This window comes from Haliaeetus leucocephalus, unplaced genomic scaffold (genome assembly GCF_000737465.1).
Source record: "Haliaeetus leucocephalus isolate CR32 unplaced genomic scaffold, Haliaeetus_leucocephalus-4.0 Scaffold964, whole genome shotgun sequence".
Lineage (NCBI taxonomy): Eukaryota > Metazoa > Chordata > Aves > Accipitriformes > Accipitridae > Haliaeetus > Haliaeetus leucocephalus.
The window spans coordinates 2629297-2644331 of NW_010973400.1; the positions used below are offsets into that span (position 1 = coordinate 2629297).

General features: G+C 43.4%; 2 protein-coding genes across 2 annotated transcripts; both read right to left on the bottom strand.

Moving 5' to 3' along the window:
* Positions 1-3727: 3727 nt before the first annotated feature.
* SF3B6 (splicing factor 3b, subunit 6, 14kDa) lies at positions 3728-7508 on the bottom strand. The gene is made up of 4 exons (XM_010584264.1): positions 7358-7508; positions 6927-7045; positions 4331-4469; positions 3728-3830 (listed from the first exon to the last, which is right to left on the bottom strand). The coding sequence occupies exons 1-4, from the start codon at positions 7385-7387 to the stop codon at positions 3741-3743; spliced, it is 378 nt and encodes a 125-aa protein (XP_010582566.1). The 5' UTR covers positions 7388-7508; the 3' UTR covers positions 3728-3740.
* Positions 7509-7781: 273 nt separating this feature from the next.
* TP53I3 (tumor protein p53 inducible protein 3) lies at positions 7782-12149 on the bottom strand. Its single transcript, XM_010584265.1, has 5 exons — positions 12012-12149; positions 11053-11320; positions 9614-9826; positions 8822-9018; positions 7782-8062 (listed from the first exon to the last, which is right to left on the bottom strand). The coding sequence occupies exons 1-5, from the start codon at positions 12147-12149 to the stop codon at positions 7874-7876; spliced, it is 1005 nt and encodes a 334-aa protein (XP_010582567.1). The 3' UTR covers positions 7782-7873.
* Positions 12150-15035: the final 2886 nt, after the last annotated feature.

Sequence of the window (15035 nt, forward strand, 5' to 3'; positions counted from 1 at the left end):
AGAGAAAAACATGAATGTATCTGGTTTGGGACCTTTCCTGAATGCCTCGGAAGTGAAGGATCAGCTCGGCGTACCTAGAATGGTCGCGTGTTCCCTCCATCGTCTCTTGGTCCTGCTGTGGGCAAGCTTCTGCTGCGTCTAAAGCACTAGGCAGGGCATTGCTCTGCCCTCCCCCTTCTGCTAGGTTTCTTACCAGTGACAAACGTGTTCCTGCTGGGCTTTAAGAGCTGATCATACTCAGTCTTATCGTCTCTATCTGCAGAGCTGCTGTGCACTTTCCTTTTGCCCTCAGCAGTACAACCCGGCCATTACCAAGTCTGTAAAATCCTTATTACAGCTGGTTGATGAAGCTCGCTCTTCATCACCCTTTCTCTGCAGAGACCTTTGTTGGAAGCAGAGATTATTACATTTTTCATGCCAATTTCATTAAAAAAAAATCTGAAAGGAAAACTAATTGTGCTTTGTGATACTTAGGGAAATTAAGTCTTCAAGGAAATGTAATCTTCAGCTCTTTATTTGACTGCAAATGCGTTAATTTATTTAATTGTATCATCGATCAACACAGTACATATAATTATTACCACTATATAATGGATTGGAAAAAATTTACTGTCATTGCCTGTGTAATCAGATATGCTCTTGTTACTAATTTCTAAACAGCATCAATGGAAAAAAATGACCTTCCAGGCTTAATTTCATGCCCTACTTCCTGAAAAATTAAATGGGAAGTGAGCATACACAAAAACCAGTGCAGATGCAGAATACGAGGCTGGTAACATCTGCCTTATTTGCTGCCCCCTCTGCCATTCATATAACTGAACTCATTTCCCTGTCCTTTGATATTACATTTCAAACAAAATCTTGAGCAGACCTCATCAAAACAGTCCTCCGGGCATTCGATTTCCATTCCCCCTGTCTTGCAGGTACAAATTATTATTTCATTTTACATGTGCAGGGACATTGAAAGCCCTGAACAGACACTAGAAGAAAAAGTATGAAATGGAATATTTAATGAAAGGCAGCAGCTGAGCTCTCAGAGAAATCAAAAGCTGCTGATCTTGAGGATTCATTGAAGGAATTTTTATTAATCTTATTACCCTAAAGAATTGCTTTTTATATATGTTTTTCAAACAGCATCAAATCCTCATCAAAACAGACACTGTAGTGCAAGCACCATGCTCTCTGCTATTGACAGAAGCAACGCGGTATTTGCATATGATTTTAAACAAGGCTGGCAGCATGTGGCACCATTATTAGCACTTCGGTATTTTATTATCAGTATTTATTATTATTAATTAAAAGCATAAATCCAGCATGGTAACAAGCACCTCCAGTTCCTGTTACAGCGAGGGGCCTTCTAAATGCCCAGCAACTGGTGTAAATGGCCTCAGTCACCCTAATGTTTGGCACATGTATGTGTGTGTGTCTATATATGTGACATATATATATATATATATATGAGGCCTGTATGTATCGGGAGTGCGGGGGGAGCGCTTTGTAACCTTTAAAAAGCCATGGATGTTCACACAGAAGCAAGCCCACCGCTGGGCAACTGGGAAAGCTGGCAATGACATCACAGCAGCGCTTCACCTTTCTGTCCTTCCGGCCCCAGGTGCTAACGAGCTCCAAGTCTCCCATGGCCTGTTCCTGACCTCAGGGATGGCTCACTGGGGCCTGCACAGCTTCTCGCTGCAAAAAGCAGCATCAATTTTACGGGAAGGACACAGGTACGGAAGAGCCGCAGCCTAAGGACAAGGCTTTTTACCGCCCACAATAACACAGCTCTTGCTCACGTCCCATGTGCCTGTCTGCAGTAGAAGGGAAGGGAGACCCGTCCCAGCAGGACGCTCCCCGGTCAGGCACAGGATGGGATTTCGAGCACCCACCCAACGCTGAAATCACACCCAAGCCCTTTCAGCTGCCTCCTCCCTGCTGCTCAGGGGTGAAACAGCCGGCCAGGAGCATCACCACCAGCCTGCCCGCTCCTCCCAGCTGAGGAACGAGGTCCACAGCAGATGGCAACTGCAAGGGACCTCCTCCCTTTTAGAGCTGGGCCTTGGTACCCACAGCCAGGCATCCTCCCCCATCAGTCAGGTGCTGAACACGCACGAACATTCACGTACATATGGGGACAGGTGCTCTGCGAATTCCTACCTGTATTGTAAACATGCAGGTGACACATGACTTCCTTTCTAAAAGGAAAGGCTACATGCAGAAGTAGCAAGCATAAAGCCTGGATGAAAAAAAGCAAAACTATGTAGACACACATTTATTTTTTTACTACATGGACACAAAACCAGCATGGTTCTTTTAAGTGACAGATTTCAACAAAAATCTAACAGTAAGAAAATGGAAACATTCCCTTATGACAGTATAATGCACTGAAAAAAACTGACTTAAATTACAAATCCTCAGGCAAAGTACGTTTGTATCTGCCCATGTTCTGCACGGGCTGCAAGCCATCTGGTCAGGGAGTTAAACATCACATCCAAGCAAATAAATCCTCCCCAGGCAAGATAGTACCAACATTCACACGACTTCCAGCTGGTTCAGAACAGAGGTAGAGGTTATTCTTTTCCACCTCCAAAACATACTGGTTATGCATACTCCGTATCACACTAATTTTTGTTCACAGGACATGAGTGCTGAAAAAGACCCAAAAAACTTAAATGTTTTTCCTCCACCAATACTACATCTTAAATTTATGTACATGAAATATATTACAGTTTAAACACACCAAGTAGAAAACAATCGTGCTACAGGTATCTAAAATTACCACCATCATCTACTGTCTTGTTTCGGTCGGGTGTTCTCTACTTAAAAGGCATGAATTGTATTCCTGTCGCTCCTACTAACCTCAGCGCAAACCTGGCACAGGTAATCAAGATCTCATATACCATTAAGTCAGCCCTGCAGCAATGCACTATTACAGCAAGACTGTTTTACTGCAGCTCATCAGTTGCATCTCAACTACTCCAGATATTTTGACTGAGGTCACCTAGGCAGTTGGATTCTTTTAAAAGGCTGTTCATTTTCTATAGTTTGTAAAAGAAACTTTGTTACAAACGTGGATTTGGGCTTGCTTTGTTTCTAGTAAGAAGCAGCCTAAGGATCACATAATGGAGTTAGGCTCCTTCAAACATTTCTGGCAGGAGAAAGGCGCAATAATTTGTGTACAATACACAGGTGTGATGAAGTATTAAGCCATACTTATTTCTTTTTTTAAAAAGCACAAAAATCCCTGTGGCAGGGAGACTAGTTGCAATACTCCCATTTTCAGGAAGCGGCAAGTGACGTTTACCTCCACGCAGGCAGCTCACACAGAGCCCCTTGAGCTTTTTGGCGTAACTGGCTGCCAGGCTTAAAATCTGCCCTGGAGTCTAGGAGAGACTGCCCTGGAGAACTTCGGGAGGCGTGAAATGCTCAACCTGCTTGGTCCCGGCTCGAAAGGTCCTGCTAGAAACAGGGCTGTGGTTATGCAGCATTTGTCAGGTCACCCGTGCAACACAGAGGAGCCATGTCCATTTAGGGGGGTTTAATCTTAAAGCAGATCTTCTGGTGTTCTACATTTATTTAATTCTAATGTGAAGATCTGAAGATTCAAATGACAGCTTATCAAATTAAAAAAAAAAGTTATACTCATTGAGAATTCTATATTTAGTTCAAGAACTCAGCGGCAGAACTTGAAAACAGTTGAACTTGACGGCAAAGCTTGAGAACAGTTTTCCAAAAAGATCAGTTTATTTTGGTGGGTCTGTATTAATTCCATATTTTTCCTTGAGAAGCTTAAGCTGTTCCTCTTTCTTCTTTGTGTCCATCTTTTGGAATGCCTGTAATTAGGAAAATGGAAGATGTGAGAAGAAAAAAAAATGTCATCTGATGACATGTTAGTTCCCAGTAACCACAACCAACATCACTGCAAACTACACCAACATCACACACAAACAGCGCTGCTTAATTCTCAACCTCGGAGAATGCCACAGTACCCTGGATGCTGTCAGTAACAGGCAGAACATCAAGAACTAGAGACATTTCATCTGTAAACGAGATCTCACATCTTGTTGCAGCTGTGCAGTTTCAAGGCCCCTACTTCCTCCTCTCCAAAATACACTCACCAGAAACATGTTTTTCACACCCTTGGTCCAGAGGCCCTTTTCTTGCACACAAATCACCAAGTAAAGATGAAACCCTGACAATTGATCTGATCCATTCCCTCTACCAGTTTGGATTTATTTCTTAAAAATATCCAAGAAACTGTCTTTTCAAACTGAATTTTCTTTTGTGCTAGCTACATTCACAGGTAACTTAAAAAAACCCCAAGCGTACGTACCCGGTTTGCATTATAGTACAAAACGACAAGGTATCTGTTGCACACGTTGAATCCCGAAAGGTGATCACAAGCGTTTTTGGCATCAAAGATGTCTTCATAGACCACGTAGGCTGTTCCTCTAGTTTCAGGAGTATTTCCACTGCAGAGCAATATCAGTTTTGATGTTAAACAAAATGAACAGGAAATAGTTCTGTTAGTCTTTAGCAGTGGCTGAGATTAGATTAACTAATGCAACTTCATTAAAAACCAATTTCTTGTTATTTTTTTGTAGATATTAAAATACCTCCCTGCTTTCCACACCCATCTCCACGTACAGTTCAGAGTCAGAGACAACAGGAAAACATGACAGAGGCATGTGCTGCATTGTGCTCCTTAAGGGAAACTTGCCTCGCCACCACAACTATCAGAGGCTGTTGCTGTCAATGGTTGTCATATTTCTGGAAATACTTCCAAGTCTTTATTACAGCAATTAGCTTGTTTTATTTAATATTACAAGACCAGGCTGCCAGTTAATGGCTGTCTGGATCAGATGTCTCCCTAGAATGGAATACAGCTCTTGGCACCTCACAAAGTCAATTCAGAAGAGTCAAAACAGCCCCGCTAGTGCAAGGCGACTTCAGGCACACAGCCATCACCTATCAGACCATCAATTCCATTTCCTTTGCCAAAGGGACAGGAGACACGTCTGGGCACATAATGCTAACTAGCCCGGAGAGATGGCAGAGTTTACAAATCCAGAAGATCTCAGCTAAAAGATTAATTATAGCGAACTTAATAATCAGAAGAACTCTCTCTAAGGTGCTTGCTTCTATGAAGAGAACTCCCAAGGACAAAGGACATCGCACATATCCACACCGGGATGCGTACAAAAATGAAGAGAAGAATGGGATAAAAACTGCACAAAGCACAAAAGTCATTACAAAGGGAGTTCCATGTTACGCCTTGTCTCGTGACAATGTTAGGATTTCTGTGGAAAACAACGCAAATCAGTAGTTCTGAATGATCAGCAGGGAGGCTGCCTGCAGTTAGTTCCCTGCTGGATGCATAGGCCAGCACGTCACTCCAACAGAAAGCTCCCCTGATATATCATAATAACTTTATGTCCCACTATCATGCTGTTCCAACCTACATGTTTTCAGAAACCTTAAATACTAGCTTTCCTTCATGCTTATTAGTGAAGAATTCCACCTGTTTAGCCAAGCAGCAAAGTTTATGCTGTCCCTTTTTCCTTTAGCCACTTCTCCAGTCACTTTTGTTGCCCTTCCCTGGACAAGAAGGATCTCACTAGCTACACGTTCCAACACAGCATCAGCAGTACATCCCCCCCCGTCCTTGTTTGTTTACTGAAAGCAATTCTATACATAAGACTGACTTTATTCTATACACTGAATAATCATTTTTAATCACTATGGCTCTGGAATGAGCACTTCTACTTGGGGTAGTAAAGTTCAGTCTGTTTAACTGTTTACGTATTTATGTCCTGCATAGCCAAAACAACGAAATGTAATGTGGATTAGTTACCCATCCCAGTCGCAGAGCATGGGGAAATGGAGAGCGCTGTAAGTGACAAGGATACATTCTGCTCTAATCCAATCAGTAACCTAGTCGAGAACTCAGAGATGCTGCAGGTTATTTTGCCACCATCCAGATAAAAGCAGTACAAAAAGACTCATATCAAATATAAACTGTTTTTCCTTTCTTTTTGTACATCTATTGAAATGTGACTTAAAATGTTTTCTTTTTAAGTATTAAACACCAAGTGTTGTTTCCTCCCCCTCCCCTTCCTAAATATTTTTCAGAAGGGGGAAAAAAAAAATCCTTCTGTATGAGTGTCAATCTCCAACCAGCCTTACTATGGTTCTTAAAAGCACTTCCTGAATTCCAGCTGCAGCCAACTCTTTCCACTGGGAACTTACCGGAATATAGTACTAACCAGATGAAATTGTGGTTTAATCCACAACATTCAGACAGTACTCAGGATAACAAGAAACATCAGAGCTCAGTTACTTCAAATGCTGAAGACGTAAGAGAAGAACCTCAGATTTGCTGCAGACGTGTATAACCTCAGTGCATTTTAAAACACAGTTACAGTCAGAGCGCCATTATCCACAGCCGACATGGCTCGGGGACAAGCTGTACCTGACACACAGAGAGTTGGTTTCTGGTATTTGTTTCTGGTTGACAGGTCTAGCAGCAATAGTATCATCTCGATTTTCCCATTAGTTAAGTTTCTAATACTCATTAAATATGAAAACTGGTTGTATTCAACTTTTGCCTTTCTTACTTTTACCTTCAGTGAAGATAAAATTTAAGATTTCCTGAACAGAGTAAGTCATATTTTTACCCACTTACATTCAGTTGACATCAAATTTAAGCTTTTTCACCCTACCTACCAGCACTGTTATTTTCTAACGAATTCACACATAAAGGAAATATCATCACATCCATCTTTGGCACACGGGGATACTGCTAAAGTGCGTTTAACTTTTTCAGCAGTGAAAGCCAGTTGCTACCTACTGCAGTAGGAATACTGACATAACGCATACACTAAAGCACATAAGATCCTTAACTTTTCACGGAAAACTAAAATACTTACACCCTGATTTGTCGAATAGGCCCGTACTTCCCAAAAATATCATACATTTCCTCCGCTGTGATTTTATATGGCAGGTTCCTAATATAGAGGATCCGATTGACTTCTGGAGGCAGCCGGATCTGATAGAGAAACAACATACGGCGTGTTAGACCCAGAGCGCTCACTTCAAACCTTAAAAGCGGCAGCCTGCGCGCTAAATCTTGGGGCTAACATCACCGAGAGAGTCCGCGCGCTTCGCTGGTCCTTTTTTAACCCGCCACAGCCACGAACTCGACCCGCTCTTGTCAGCCAAGAGCCCTGCCTGGAGGGGGACCGACTCCCTTGGCCTGGGACGCGGAAGGAGCCCAGGCCGGGCGGGCCGCCGGACTCCTCCTCGCCTCGCACCCCGCCAGGCTGCCCGGGAGGGGAAGGGGCGGGGGGGGAGCACTCACGTTGGCTCGCTTGGCCGCTTGCATCGCCATGGCGCCGGCCGGAGAGAGGGGGCTGCCGCCTGGGAGAGAAACACCGGCAGGGAACGGGCCGCGGCCGCCACCACCCGCCGCTCGCCTCAGCGGAAGACCCGGATGCTATCCCAGCCTGCACCGCGCCTCGCGAGCAGGCGCTGCGGGGCGGGGGGAGCGCGCCCGCCGCGCGGAGGCTGCTGTGAGGTGAAGGGGGCGGGGCTGCGGCCGGTGATGAAGGCAGGGCGGGAAAGCGCGCGAGAGCGCTTTCCTCCTACGCGGAGGAGCGTTCGCCGACATTTTGTTGACGCGATTAAGACACGGTGTCGTAACTGCAGCCTGAACCTTTTTATTAAACGTGTGCTAAGGCTTTGCTTTTACCCCTCCTTTTTGGCTTCCTCCCACAGGAAATCATTCCAGATTTGGAAGCAGAAAGGGCAGATTCTCAGCTTGTCAAACACCCCTAACGATTCTGTCCCCCAAACAACTACAGCAGTAGGCCTCTCTTTAAGATGAAGCAGGCATTTCGATGACAATTTTGCCAATATTCTTGTTTTCTTCCATGATCCTGTGTGCCTCGGCAATCTCCTGCAGAGGGTAAATGCTGTCGAGAAGTGGTTGGAGGTGAGGGGAGGTTCCTCCAGAAAAATACGGTAGCACGTCTTCTGTGAAGGCTTTCACCAGGCGTTCCTTATACTGAAGAAAAAAAGCATTTTGACGATCATTTCCAATCATTTCATTCACAGAGGTACCTCTAAGCACTGCGTCCAAAATGTGCACAGTTCTCAAGGAGACGCTTCCTGACATTTTTATAGTGAGATGGACATGCAAACATCTGACAGGTGTAAATTGCAAACAAGAAGAAAATTTGTAGATTTATTGAATTACATTCTCCAAAGCAAGTGGTACAAGCTCAGTGCAGAACCATCTAAACTCAAACTGATAAAAGCTCTAGAGAATGTTATGTTTTAGACCATGGATGGAATGTATCCTAGGGCTCTGCACTGCTGTCTTTTACTGTAATATCTTGAGAATCTTCCACATAAAGTGATTTTTCCTTGGTAATTTCTAGGCATCCAAATGGCCTTGGTCTCTACCTTGAAAAATGATCTAACAGAAGTTCCCCGCCCCGACTCGATCAGGCTGCCTGATCACTTGAGTTTTGTTTCTTCTTAGGCCAAATCTTTAAATTATGGCACTCATTAAGTACGTTAAAAAGTCCTGGGTATCATTCCTCTGATTCAGTAGTTCTAAAAGAGAGGCATTTGATAAAAAAAGGGAAATTCTAACTTAATTTTGCAGTGTTTTCCAGAGTATGTAGTAACAGTTCAAGGTGGTGCTTTTTTGGTAATGATGTGTTAGATTCTGCTTTAACACTGGTATCCAAAGAAAGCTCTCAAAACTATCATCGATTTTAAGATCAAACTGTATACACTGTTCATAGCCATTACTTGCCTCCTTGTCTCGTGATCGTAATAGACTTGTATGGATACTCGCTCTTTTGGAAAGCAACCTTGCAAGCAAATCTCCATGTACTTCACCTCCACTCAGTAGTCCATAAATAATCCACCGGCCATCAGTACTCAGACAGTTGATATTCTTCTCCCAGTATGAGCCACCAACACAGTCTAAAATAAGATCTACTCCAGAACCTCAAGTAGAAACAGAAAAGATTTCAGCAATGTAGTCGAACTGCATTAAAGGTAGAATAATTTCAAGAAAAACTAAAACCTTATTCTTTGTAGGTACAGAATCAATCCTGCAGTTATTTACATCTTTCTACCGAAATCACAATGATTTCTAAGGAATTCTAGAATCAGGCACAAAAAAAGAATCATTATAGATACCCAGATGCAGATTCTGTCATAAACCATCCCAAATGCTTAGAAAAGCTAAATTTTTCTAACAATAAGAGAACTAAGTTTTGTTCCCATATTCAAACACTTACAAAGACAAGTGCAAGGATTTGGTCCCACAGTTCCTTGTGGAGGCAACTATAACACAGGCACAATATTTATGCCCCAAATGACCACAAAGTCAACGAGAGTCCATGCAGAAAAGAGAGCGCAGTCAAACTAAGGAAAGATAGATTCTTGGGCTGAACAGGATGCTAGGTTGGCTAACAGGGTCAGGACTGTCTGCTCCTTCACCGACTAAGGTGACAGTTGAAATTGAGTGTATGTGCATACACGTTAGGAGGTACACACTCCGCAACTGTAACAGCATCTTCCATATAGAAGTTCTTACCTTGGGTGAATGCCAAGACCTTTTCACTAAAATCTTCATTCTTGTAGTTGAACCCCACAGCTGCTCCCGCGTTTGTTGTTGCTTTCAGTTTCTCTTGAGTTCCTGCTGTCACGATAGGAATAGCTTTTGCCAGTCTCACCAGCTGAATGGCTGCCATACCAACTCCACTAGCTCCAGCATGGATCAGCACTCTTTCGCCCTTCTGTACTTTACCTGAAGGAGGGCATAAATGAAATGGTTACCCTTTTGGCATCACCTTTGGATTAAAACATGATCAGGGTGTAAAATACTGAATAGGAAGCTGAAAGAGATGCCCTTGAGTGGGCTTTGTTTACATCTTCATATCCTTCATAAAAGAAACAAATTCAGCACTAACGCAGCTTGCAGTGTACCGACAGGAACTCTATTTCACCAGCTTCAGTGGAATGACTTTAGCTTGGCCTTGTCCAGTTCTGGTCATCTGTGACCAAGCCGTTTATGTGAGCGCAGTCAGCCTTTTCATACCGGGACCATCCCCTGCTGCCAACAGAAAACACACTTGGAGGATGTTAATACTGAGAAATCAGGCACTCAACAATGGAGAAACATAAGAAGCGCTGGGTAACGTTAAAGACCAGTGCTACCTATCATTTTACCATCTACCGGTTGCCCTAACACATTTCTTTGTGTTCCACTGATTGCTACTGGAAGTGAGGCACTGAGTAGTCCTGGAGGTGGTCCTAATTGACTACAGACCCCCAGGAAGCAACACTGCTTGAAGTGAGTCTGCATTTCAGGTAGTGAGGAAAGTTGCTTCTTTGTAACTCCTGTTCTTTAGTGGAGCTTTTAGATGCTACTGCTGAAGAGGGTAGAAGGCGGCTATTTGTCAATGAGGAAAAACCCTGGCAAGGGCTACTGTTAGTGCCTCTATAGCACGTTTTCAAAACAAAGAGTGTGAACTTATGTCTGTTTTAAATCAGCTCAGAGGAGATTTTACCAACAATTAATGTATCTGTGAAACAATGTACAAGAAGATATTGTCTACTGTAGATCCACAGGCAATTAGTGGGAAAGTTCATGATATGGTCACGCTTGCAGCAAGTCAAATCTTTAGAAGATGCGTTTTCAGTTATTTGGAGAACATGTAAGTTATTTCAGGGTTTAGGCTTAATGGAAATTGCCATTCAAGCTGAGAAATGTAGACAAAAAGAAAAACTGACCATCTTTCCATATCCTTCCTTGTAAATATGCAATCAGCAGAGTAAGTTGTGACTGGGGAGATGTGGTCAAGATTCCAGGGTTTGGGTCTGGCATACTGGATTCTGACCCACATGAATGAGGTGACAGAGAAAAGGTTCTTCAAAGGCAAACAACATTCAGATGGAGACAAGAAAGAGGTTTCATAACAGAAAGGAAAACAGGCTGTCTTGGTAGGATAGAGTTGCAAATACGCCTCTCACCTACAAAATGCAGCAGCTGAAAGGCTGTTAACCAGGCTTCGGGAATGGCTGCAGCCTGAATAAAAGTCATATCACTGGGAATTGGCATCAAGTAGCCTTCGGGTACTGTAACGTATTCTGCCTGGCCACCTCCGGAGAGCAGAGCCATCACTGCATCGCCAATCTTCCACCGGCCCTTGCAGCCAGGTCCGAGCCCAGCCACACTCCCAGCTGCTTCTAAGCCTAAAATATCACTTGCTCCTTTGGGGGGAGGGTACTTCCCTCTCCTCTAAAATAAAAGAAGAGAGAGGGCAAGGAAGGAAAAGCCACACATCAATGAGTGTAATGACCTGTGATATGTTGTTCACGTGCCTCCAACCTAAATTCCTATTTATTTAATCCTAATTTTGTACTGTGTAAATGTTCCAGTAATTTGAGGATCTTCTATCCTCTGGCAATACCTCCTGTTTCCTAAGTATGTTTTATTCTTAAAACTCTGTGTGCAAATTCAATTTGTTGCGAGTCCCCTTTGTCTAGGCCAATCCATGCTGGGGAGGTATTATGGTCTCCAGTTGCAAAGCATGGCTTTCAGCTCAAATTAAAGCAGCTCAGACTTAACAATTTGAATGTGATTTTCCCACGCTGTAATTGAGCCAGTGGAACATTTCATGTTCATCTCAAATGCCCAGAGAAAGGTCTAAGCATCTAGAAAGACCAGAGCTTTGGTTTTACATCTTTTCTTGAAAGGCAGCTACCTTTCCATGCCACCCCAGCATTGCAGTGACCCAGATAAAAACATTTATCTGCTGAATCAACAGACATCTCTTCTTGCAGCCCTATGAACATTCCCTTTGAAGTCCCCCACCCAAATGCTTACCAGGCCCAACCTCTTAACTCTTCAGATTTGTCAAGACTTCAGGTAGGGGCTTGAAAATTTGGTATAGTTTTCAGGTGCATAAATCTGCTTAACATACACATACCTGGAGTAAATCAGCCCTATTCAGAGCGCTGGCAGAGACCTTCACAAGAACTTCTCCTTCTCCTGGGTGCGGTTTCATCACTTCTTTCACATAGAGATTTTCTGGGCCTCCTGGGCAATCAAAGTAGGCTGCCAACATTTTCTCTGAAAAAAAACCAGCAAAACCAAAAAACCTGGCATGAATGCAGGCACACTTACGTGCAGCTGGAAAATCTCAGTAATCAGTAACCACAGCTCCACAGACTCCACTCTGCAGACGGACAATGCAAGCTGTGACACAGGTCGAAGGTAGAAGAGGGGAGGGCTGCCCGAGAAAGCGGAGGAGTTATAATGCAGTGAAATACATCAACACTGGGACACAACATATCGTTGCAAAAGCCATTTGACAAACCATGAAGATCACCTTGCATCGTCATAGGTCTTAACCCTGTACAAAGCTGTGAGTGGATCCAGCAGCCCTGACCATCCACACACCTTAACTGTAAAATTAACACACAAATGAAAGTAACATCCTTTGCTCTCGACTTCTGCATGATTAGGGCCCCAGTGCTCAACTGACTAAAGGACACAGGCCCTTAAAGTAGTAGACACAAATGGGATTTTAAAACCCTCAGCAGAAAGAGCCTTTATTTGACACATCTAAAATCACATAAGTGCTGCTTTATGATTCAGCCCATGGATGACAACTTGAAGATACACAAAGGCATGATGGTGACCTAGCGCAAATGAAAGATAACAAATGGTTTTAAAAATTCCTATTTATTTCCCTTGCCTCAGCAGGTGATTCCTGTGTGCCTGATTTGCTCTGGTAGAGGGTCCCACTGCTGCAGGAGTCTTTCAAGTAACTCCTCAGATACAGTTCGTTGCTTTTGGCACCAGCAGTTGTTGAGATGGGCCGAGATGTCAAGCCTCCTCCCGCTTGGCAAAATCAAATCTGGAGCAGTCTTCCCTCTGCCCCCTGGGTGCTGGGTGGAAGGAGATGAGAAGAAGAAGGAATCACAACGGGAATGACTGTGTTACTTCTCAAGAGCTGGTACTATACTGAACACAGTATAGGGCTGCCACCCACAGATGTGCGCAGGGTGGGCTGCAAGCCAGAGCCTCTTCAAGGAAACAGCATTGTGTGATAGACCACCATGCCCTCTGTAAAAATCACTTGCATTATGGTATCTGCACAGGAAAAGCTAAGTGCATATTTAATTATTTGTGATAAGACTGCAAATGCGGAATGATAAACACCTTGAAACCCCACGAATGTAAATCCCCAGGGGGTGGTGCTCTGTGGCTGTTTTACAGTGAATGAACACTTCCAATTATTCGTATAAAATGTAACTCAAAGGCTTTTCTTTCAGAGGCTGGCAGTCTATTTGTTGTTTTCAGCTGAACCATTTAATCCAGTCCAACAAAATTTATCTGTATTAGCACAAAAATTTCGTGGGAAGCTCACCCAGAAACCACCCTGTTAACAGATGCTTCTGCTCTCTTAACTGTCCAAGTTTAGTCAATTAAAAATAAGATGCAAAAGAAGCTTTTGTCCTTCTTCCGAGACACATTACTAACCTGCATTTTTATAAATGCTTGTCTTTGTTGCTAGAAGCAGACCCACAAAAATAAATTAAAAAATACAGTGAGGATCCGAATATCTACATCGCTTTCAAATGCACAGAAAACTGCAAGAATTGAAAACCAAGTTTCCAACCAAGTGCAACAACTTCAGACTGTCAGATCTGCCAGCACTGGCCCAAAACAACAATTTAAAGAAGCTATGTGGTTTCTGAGCACAATTTGAGACTCACCTTTTTCCTGTAAAGAAGGGAGGATGTTCTCTGCACCAGGAACAAACCCAGCCTCGCCTTGGGAACAGAGTCTGATCCCAGTTCCTCCTTTCCCAGCTCTGCCCTCGCTATCAGCCATTCCCTAGCAAGTCAAGGGGTGGAACAGGATGAGGTTGTGTTTTACTTTGGAAGGACAGACATGAGCAGAGTCAGAAATATTAGTACGTCGCACCATTATTTCCACCCACGGACCTGGTTTATTCCACGGATTGAGGCAGGAATCTACTTTCCCCTTTGTCATTGAGGTAGAGATCTGCTGCTCTCCCCCAGCACACAGGGAGGTTTGGTCTAATGCCTCTGCTGTGCCGATCCGCCGGATACGTGCCTATTTACGTGTTCTCGGGCAGAGCACTGAAGTGCTGCTTTCATTTCTGAACTCTGAGTAGTGCAGACGAGATTTGCTGAAGCTGCATTAAGGGCATGTGAGCTGTGACAGTCCTTATGCTATACATCCACCTGAGGAGGCTTTACTGTGCTCTTGTTCCCATGAGATGTCAATGTTCAAAGTTTACTGGTTCCCGTCCGTCAGCCCGCTGCATTTCTACCTGATGTTTTAGCTGCCTGATCGCACCTCTTTGTTGAGCTTTGCTGTTTCCCCCAGAGGGAGAAGGATCAGATCATGCCTTTTTCCATGTCCTAGTCGACAGCTCTTGAGTATTTGAGAGTTGTCAGGGAATAAAACTGGCACTTCTGAGTATTTAAAAATTATAAAACATATGTCTGTCCATGTGTGGGACTGTGGATTTTTTTCCTATTGATTTTGAGGGTTTGGGATTCAGGCTTTTAAACTCTTCTTTGAAACTAAACTAATTTAGAATCACATGTAGCTAAAAATTCTTTTGTTCTCAAATGACTCAAAAGAGTTAATAGTTTGTTTCTGCAGATAAAAAGATCATGAGTCTGATCTTCTTGAGACTGCTCTTTACCTGGTGGTGTAGGCAGAGCTTCAGCTGTCCCCTGTGCAGTAATGAGTTCACTCAAATGTGGATTCTTTGATGTCTTACAGTACACACAGTCTGATTCAAGCCTGGTAGTGACGTTATCCCTCCTCCCCAGTCCTCACAGAACTTTGCAATCCACTACAATTTAATCAATTACAATTCAAATGGACATGTTAAAAACGTTTTATTTGTAATACTGAAAGATGTACGGGACAATCTGAAAATATGTTAATGTAACAATTTCCTTCC

What these genes read in the sequence shown, in the direction of transcription:
- SF3B6 (XM_010584264.1), bottom strand. Translation starts at nt 7,387, where the DNA reads ATGGCGATGCAAGCGGCCAAGCGAGCCAAC. An exon ending in AAGCGGCCAAGCGAGCCAAC is followed by an intron (nt 7,046 to 7,357) that starts GTGAGTGCTCCC and finishes TTTCTCTATCAG; the next exon opens with ATCCGGCTGCCTCCAGAAGT. An exon ending in CCTATTCGACAAATCAGGGT is followed by an intron (nt 4,470 to 6,926) that starts GTAAGTATTTTA and finishes ATTGCTCTGCAG; the next exon opens with TGGAAATACTCCTGAAACTA.
- TP53I3 (XM_010584265.1), bottom strand. Translation starts at nt 12,149, where the DNA reads ATGTTGGCAGCCTACTTTGATTGCCCAGGAGGCCCAGAAAATCTCTAT. An exon ending in TCAGCTGCTGCATTTTGTAG is followed by an intron (nt 9,827 to 11,052) that starts GTGAGAGGCGTA and finishes GCCCTCCTTCAG; the next exon opens with GTAAAGTACAGAAGGGCGAA. An exon ending in TACGATCACGAGACAAGGAG is followed by an intron (nt 8,063 to 8,821) that starts GCAAGTAATGGC and finishes TTTTTTCTTCAG; the next exon opens with TATAAGGAACGCCTGGTGAA.